Source organism: Protomyctophum bolini (assembly GCF_963924005.1).
Source record: "Protomyctophum bolini genome assembly, chromosome: 22".
Lineage (NCBI taxonomy): Eukaryota > Metazoa > Chordata > Actinopteri > Myctophiformes > Myctophidae > Protomyctophum > Protomyctophum bolini.
Genome location: NC_137883.1, coordinates 32,864,091 through 32,872,096, shown reverse-complemented (window position 1 = coordinate 32,872,096; position 8,006 = coordinate 32,864,091). Strand labels below are relative to the sequence as shown.

General features: G+C 42.6%; 1 protein-coding gene across 1 annotated transcript in view; it reads right to left on the bottom strand.

Moving 5' to 3' along the window:
- Window positions 1-435: 435 nt before the first annotated feature.
- serinc5 (serine incorporator 5) overlaps window positions 436-8,006 on the bottom strand; it is a 37,510-nt gene continuing 29,939 nt past the window's right edge. Inside the window, exons 11-12 of the mRNA XM_080756504.1 lie at window positions 6,700-6,847; window positions 436-4,003 (exon numbers count right to left, since the gene is read on the bottom strand). Coding sequence (XP_080612630.1) covers window positions 3,859-4,003; window positions 6,700-6,847 — 293 coding nt within the window. The 3' untranslated portion in view covers window positions 436-3,858. The remainder of the gene's footprint in view (window positions 4,004-6,699; window positions 6,848-8,006) is intronic.

Sequence of the window (8,006 nt, the reverse complement as noted above, 5' to 3'; positions counted from 1 at the left end):
TTCTTGGGGTCTAGTAGGACTATAGTAAATAATAAAATATACAATTCTGTAAAAAAAGAACAAACATATTTAGCCCCATGCTCGATTGCCCCCAACCCCCCCCCGTCAAAAACAGCTAAAATCCCAGAAACGAAAGAAAGCAGCAAATTAAAAATAAATAAGAAATAACACTCACCTTTTACTTTCTCTAATAACTTAAAACATGAACCTTGGTTGAAAAAAAAACTAGAGTTGTCCTTTCGTTAGACTTTTACATCAGAGCCCCTTTTATATTTATACTAAGTAATCAACACAATAACAATATAAAAACCAGGAGCTACTGTATAATAAGTGGTTTTGACAGAATCATACTTTTAAGAAACCACATAAATATACAGCCCAAATGTACACATAAGTTATTATAAAATGTTGTATAAAGTTCAAGACAAAACAAAACACATGTCACCGGTTTATTTTTGTTTGAGTTCTGAGAACGTAATGGAAAGCGTGTACGGCCGACGATAAATATACTGCGTTGTATTTTACGTACAACATATAAAATGAAATTATAAAAAAAACTCGAGTAACAAATCAGGACATAATTATGTAAGGAAATTCTGTAAATGATCTTATTTGTCAGTTTTAGTTTTTTTTTAAGTCAACATCCAGTGTTGAATAACCGATACACGCTCCTACGCTACACGACATTCTCTTCGCTACCACCGACCGCACGTAGAACAAAGCTCAGAGCACACTTAGACCGCTGTCGTCTAAGTGTGAATCTCTTCAACCCGACATCCTACTCCTCCTAGCTTGTAGATAGCTTAGAGTATAACTCTATGGTAGATAGTCTATTTTCGCCATATATATACACAGCAGAGAAGGGCATAAGTGGTTAACTGGACGATACCGACATATATATATATATATATATATATATATATATGAAAGCTAGATGGCGCTAGACCCGCACTCTGGCCAATGAGAGCGACGTTGCTGTGGTGGCTTCGGGGCAGCATAACATTGTGTCTATGGGGCATGTACTTTTTAAATAACCACTCATAACATTGTGTCTATGGGGCATGTACTTTTTAAATAACCATAACATTGTGTCTATGGGGCATGTACTTTTTAAATAACCACTCATGACATTGTGTCTATGGGGCATGTACTTTTTAAATAACCATAACATTGTGTCTATGGGGCATGTACTTTTTAAATAACCACTCATGACATTGTGTCTATGGGGGCATGTACTTTTTAAATAACCATAACTTGCTCAATTTTCAACCGAGTTTTCAAACGGTTTGGTTTGTTATAAACGTCAGAGATTTGAGGGAGTTATGGCTGTTTTAGTTTGAGCTGCCATTGAACTGTAGCCCCGAAGCAAGATTGCCGCCGGGTGAACTACGTCAGAGACTCCGCCTTGAGCCATCTAGCCTTTATTATATAATGTCTGTGGATACCGAGGCCTATAAGGGCCTTCAACGTGGCTGCCTGGTGAGGCAGTATGAGGGCCTTCGTACGTAGAAACCCCCGGCCCGGAATAAATCCCTAAAATAAAAAATCCTTTCGCTCCAACAGTAAAGCTTTGTAAAAAATTATGTTGGGTTTTTTATCGGTATCACGCGATGTGTCACCCGACATCCTTGAAATGATCTTCAGGCTAGCCACATCGAGCCAACGTAAGGTTCGTTACCTCGAACAGCTGAGCGCTCTGTGAGGCCGAGCTCTGGTCCATAGCTCTAAATGCAACGCATAACTCCTAACTGCTGTACCAACGTAACGAACTCCTAACTGCTGTAGCAACGTAACAAACTCCTAACTGCTGTAGCAATGACACATCCGGCCGGGCTTGGTCCGCGACCAGGGGGGGTTGGAGACAAATAATCCATAAAGACCATTTTTGATTCATTCATTGGGGGGGGGGGGAAATAAATAAGATATTTTGTACCATCGTTGCCCCAAACCTCTTTGAACTGAAGAGAGATGAATGAACGATAGAACCTTCTAGAGGGAGAGAAGGACCCGTTGTAGGGATGCACCATATTTTACTTCATGGGTCAATATCAGTATCTGTAGAATAACACTGACATTAACCGATGGCCAGTATAGCCGATATTTATATGTGTGTGTTGTTGATAAGCAAACATTTTGCGTTGGCTATACGTTTGTTATCTGTGGCCTATACCAAGTCTGTAGATTCTGAATATGGTATTTCTTGTATTGAATATGTTTTTGTTTCCCTTATGGCACAAATTGTTACTAGTTTAACCCATTCTGTACGGGAACCCCTTTTGGTGTTTTAACTAAGCATCATGTTATTCTTTAGCTGTTGAAAAATCGCAGATCTACAAGCTCGTAGCGCGGCACTCGGTGCCGCGCTACGAGCTTGTAGGTCTGCGATTTTTGAAAAACCGTGTAAATATTTTCAGATGGGGGTCGGCGGCCAATTACATATATATTTTTGGGGGTCCTTGACATGAAAATGTTTGAGAACCGCTGACATAGAAAGACAGAAAACTGTCAGGAATTAGAAGGCATTTGAAGAATCCATCTCAGGCCTGAATGGGTTAAACATCGGTATTATCGGCCAAGAATTTCCATCTCAGTGCATCCCTACCCGGTTGTCAAAACCATGACCCCAAACATACAGTACAGTAGGCTACAGTATGTGAAACATTAGGCAAAATGCAGTACTGTACTGCATGTAAAACAGGTAACAAACAGTACAGTATGTGAACCACATGTAAGCAAAGCACAAGCAGGGCTAGAGCTCTCAGAGAGAGAAAAAAATATATATATTTTTTTCAAACACTTTCCAGATTTTTCAAAAGAATGTACAGGAAATGTCAGAACTTTCCGGGATTCCTCTGTTCAGTTCTAAGCCTGCGTTGTTGTAACATTAAAGTGTAACTTAACTCCAAAACAAGACAATGAATGGTAGTAAAAAATAAAGAAAAGACACAGCGTGCCTTCAAGGCATCAAATACATTAACATCTTAAAAAAAAGTAATTTTTTTTAAAGAGTAATTCACCCGCAAAAGAAAATAGCTTTTCTTCCATTAACTGATGGAAAAAATAACAGCAAAACTAAATCCAAGAAATCATACATACAACACCTCTCACTGAGTGTTGGACATTATTTTCTGAATTCGCTTTATTTATTTATTTGGATTCTTCATTCAGGAAAGCAAGACGTAAACAAAAACAAAACATGGAATTAGGAAACGATACTTAGGAGAAAACAAAAGCTAGTCGTGGTGGGGGTGAAATACTCCTGGAAACACGAAGCAAACACTTGGCATTTATTATCAAATAAAAGCTAAAAACGCAAACTGTTGGTAAACGCCTGGCGAGAGATGAGGGTGGCAGTGGTGGTCCCTTATTGGCTCAGCCTGTTGGGACCCTTTAAGGCCGGTTCGTATGCTCCACTTTTAGGTGATAAGGTGACCACCGTGTTACCGCTAAGCTCAGTGACGTCATGTTGTAGTTTTACGTGAAAACAGAGAGATGTGTTTGGGGTGAGTCTCTTACCACCGCGGCTCAGTGACGTCATGTTGTAGTTTTTAGTGAAAACAGAGAGATGTGTTTGGGGTGAGTCTCTTACCACCGCGGCTCAGTGACGTCATGTTGTAGTTTTTAGTGAAAACAGAGAGATGTGTTTGGGGTGAGTCTCTTACCACCGCGGCTCAGTGACGTCATGTTGTAGTTTTCGGTGGTCACCTTTTCACCTAAAACTGGAGTATGAATAGGCCCTTAGTTAACTCACTGCACTCACCCGACACTAGTGGTGTTTTGTGTGTGTGTGTGTGTGTGTGTGTGTGTGTGTGTGTGTGTGTGTGTGTGTGTGTGTGTGTTGGGGGGGGGGGGGTGGTCTCAGGCCTCGAACCGTCGGGGGAAGATGACGGGGGCGACCAGCGTCATCATGTAGACGAACAGACACACCCAGCAGGACACCATCTTGATCCAGAACACCGACCAGCTCCCTTCCAGAAGGTTCTCGATCTTGTGCGTGTCGTAGCTGGAAGAGGAAGAAGGAAGCAGCGACACAACCACACAAACGCGTTAACGACTCATGTTAGCGTAAAAAAAAAGAAAAAATACGATAAATAAATAAATCCACCCACACACAGTGCCGCCCCGCCACCAGCCTTGATTCCTTCTTCCTTACCTTTCAAAGTGCTCACGGAATATTTAGATCCAGTGCGATGGATCGCTCGATCCCCCTTCTTGGCGACATTCTGTTTTTAATTCTTATTATTGACGGATGGTTCAACAGCATGCAGGCCCGCCGTGGAGGAGGACCGACACGGAAACTCAGATAACGGCGTTTCGTAAACGTGCAGCGACGTTGGTGGGAGCGAACGGACGGACGGACGGACGGACGGACGGCAGCAGGTTTTTTATAATCACAAGTAAGACGCGCGGACGCGGGAAGCGAACGGAAGCTCGTAAATTGCAATAACAACAATTAGAATAAATGACGTACTTTTTTGTTACGTTTTGTGTGTGTGTGTGTGTGTGTGTGTGTGTGTGTGTGTGTGTGTGTGTGTGTTTTGTGTGTGATACAGCTGCGCCCTCTGGTGGCGGGCCGGCGGTGTTACAGTGTGACACACAGACACACAGACAGACAGTTTAGGCCAGCTTCTATAGTTAGTGCTCACTGCATTTGCAAAACAAACTGCACGGGGCAGATATGACGTAACTTAAATGTACAAAGAGATCTACATTTTATAGACCAGTCTGAAGTGAGTGGTCCAACAGCGCCCCCTGTTGGTACCCTAAAACATAGGGACAGACATACATAGGGAGCATTGCTGTTCCTTGGAGTGGTTGCACCTGTGTTGTTAAACTACAAGCTTAACAACACATCATGTAAGCTACTGTGAAGCTGTTCACAAAAAAGGTTACATAACTTTGCCACTATACTCTAACTATACAGGGAAAACACAGCCTGTCTCCAGCCCTGACTCATCGCTACAATAAAGAAAATGTCCTGGCGATTCAGTTCTGGTGACTCTGCCTATACGTAAGTCTCCACCAAAAATCTGATCGCAGCAGATGATTGGCCATCGGCCCCGTCACTCAACAGCGTCAAACAGACAACAAACATGGCTGCCCCCCCCCCCCCACACTGCGGTGACTCACGACCGTATCAATCTGGCTATTAATTAAATCGACGTATGATAAATAGTTTCTTTACAGAAACGGCAGGTTTTATAAACATCATCATCATCCGACATATTTTACCGCTTTTGTTCTTTAGTGTGGTCAACTTTTTATTTCATCCTTTTTAGGGGCAAGACCACTTGGCCTTTAGTGCGGTCAACTTTTTGAGGGCACAAGGCCGAGTGCCAGGGCACGAAGGCCATCGATTAAAACATTGATTTTAAGTCCCCGGTCATCATTACTTTAGCTTAAAGGTTAAGGATGATTAAAAATAAATGTATTTCAAGGCGGAAACATTGCTTCAGAACATTGCTTCAGAACATTGCTTCAGAACAGTGCTTCAGAACATTGCTTCAGAACAGTGCTTCAGAACATTGCTTCAGAACAGTGCTTCAGAACATTGCTTCAGAACAGTGCTTCAGAACATTGCTTCAGAACAGTGCTTCAGAACATTGCTTCAGAACAGTGCTTCAGAACATTGCTTCAGAACAGTGCTTCAGAACATTGCTTCAGAACAGTGCTTCAGAACATTGCTTCAGAACAGTGCTTCAGAACAGTGCTTCTTAAATAAACAATCACAGCTTTAAATAACAAAAGTAGCTACTGTTGTAAAATATTGTAAACATGTCTGTAATCTGGGGTCCCAGTGCAGAGATGAAAATCATAATGAAATGGCCTGGGACCCTGTCACCCTATAGGCTAATTCATATACATTTAATGAGGGGTCCTTGAAATTAAAATGGCTGAGATTAAACTGAGTTAATTCACAGAAAATACAATGACAGACAGCCTACATTCATTTGTATAGCCCTATATGTTTCTGTTCTGCCTTGTTTGTTTGATATGTTCCTTGTTTTTAATTTGCTTCTATTGTTTATACTGTGTAAATTGTTCAGCGCCCTCTAACTTTGTTTCGAAAACATTTACTTACTTACTCACTTACATAACTTTTGAATGAGGGCTTGGTTTAGAAAAGCCTATATTTTGTGCTAAAGTAATATATTGAATAACATATAAATGTAGATGTTAATGTTATATCGCATTGTGGGGCTGCAGGACTGTGGCACCTCTGGCGATAAGTCAAGTGTAAAAAGCATTTTGTACAAGAAAACATTTACCCGGCCCGGTTGGTGACGGTCATCATGTATAAACACATCATACAGTGTGTACCAGATCAGTGGCCTTGTGGTTAGAGTGTCCGCCCCTGAGACTGGGAGGTCGGGGTTCGATCCCCGGCCGGGTCATAACAAAGACTCTAAAAATGGGACCCAGTGCCTCCCTGCTTGACATTCAGCATCAAGGGTTGGATTGGGGGGTATAAGTCCCTGTGACATACTAGCGTCATGTCCAGGGGGTGTACTTGTACATCAAGCTGCCTCAACGCTACAGAAACAGGAGATAGGCTCCTGCCCCCTATGGGCCTCATGGCTCGGCAAGGCTACTTAATGTGATATGCTGTGTACTCTGTACTCTGTGTGTACTCTGTACTCTGTGTGTACTCTGTGCTCTGTGTGTACTCTGTGTACTGTGTGTACTCTGTGTACTCACTGGAACCAGTTGGTGACGGTCATCATGACGTAGAGCGATCCCAGGAAGAAGACAAAGTGGAAGTAGGCGTAGGAGTAGATGGTGGACTCTCTCTCATCATACATGACATTCTGACCCGTTCCTTCATCCTTCTCCTCGTCATAGTCCTCTGTAGAGTACAGTAACGTTACAGTACGGTACGGTAGATCAGGGCTGCCCAAAAGGTATAGATTGCGATCTACCGTGCAGTAGATCACCGAGGTTGTGCAGATAGATCACATGACATGGCCTAAAAAATGTATGTCATTTATTTTCGAGAGTGTTGCGCACAAACGTGAGTAGCATTAACTAAGCATTATGTTAAACTTTTGCTATTGAAAAATAGCAAATCTACAAGCTCGTAGCGCGCCACCGAGTGGCGCGCTACGAGCTTGTAGGTCTGCTATTTATTTATTTTATTCGTAAATATGCGGCACAAATCTTTGAATATATATATTCTTTCAGAGCGAACGTTTTTTTTTCTTCTTCTGTGGGTTAAAATCTCTAATGACTGAAAATAGCCGATCTACAAGCCAACAGTGATATTATTACAATATGAATTGAGGGGTCCCAGAGATAGAAATGCCATTTAATGGGGGGTCCGTAGACTAATGCATGTCAAACTGGGGGTCCTTACATTTGAACGGCTTGAGAATCACTGCTAGAGCCGTGAAACTCTTCTCTTATGGGGGTCCCCGGCATATCTCTTCAAATGGGGGTCCCTGGCATATCTCTTCAGATGGGGGTCCCCGGCATATCTCTTCAAATGGGGGTCCCTGGCATATCTCTTCAAATGGGGGTCCCCGGCATATCTCTTCAAATGGGGGTCCCTGGCATATCTTCTCAAATGGGGGTCCCTGGCATATCTCTTCAAATGGGGGTCCCTGGCATATCTCTTCAAATGGGGGTCCCTGGCATATCTCTTCAAATGGGGGTCCCTGGCATATCTCTTCAAATGGGGGTCCCTGGCATATCTTTTCTTGACCCGAGATCAGATTCTATAAATGTTCTTCTACATCCCGACAGTTTTCTGAAAAAGCTATGTTTCTATGTCAGTCGTTCTTCGATTTTTCAAAAAATAGCAGACCTACAAGCTCGTAGCGCGCCACTCGGTGGCGCGCTACGAGCTTGTAGATCTGCTATTTTTCAATAGCTAAAGCATAACATAATGCTAACACCAGAAGGGGTTCCCGCCCCAAAATGGGTTAAGGGAGTTCCAGGGGGTCCCCAGTTAAATGATAGTTTGGAACTCTGTAACTCTGAGACTGGGTCTGTAACTCTGAGAGTGT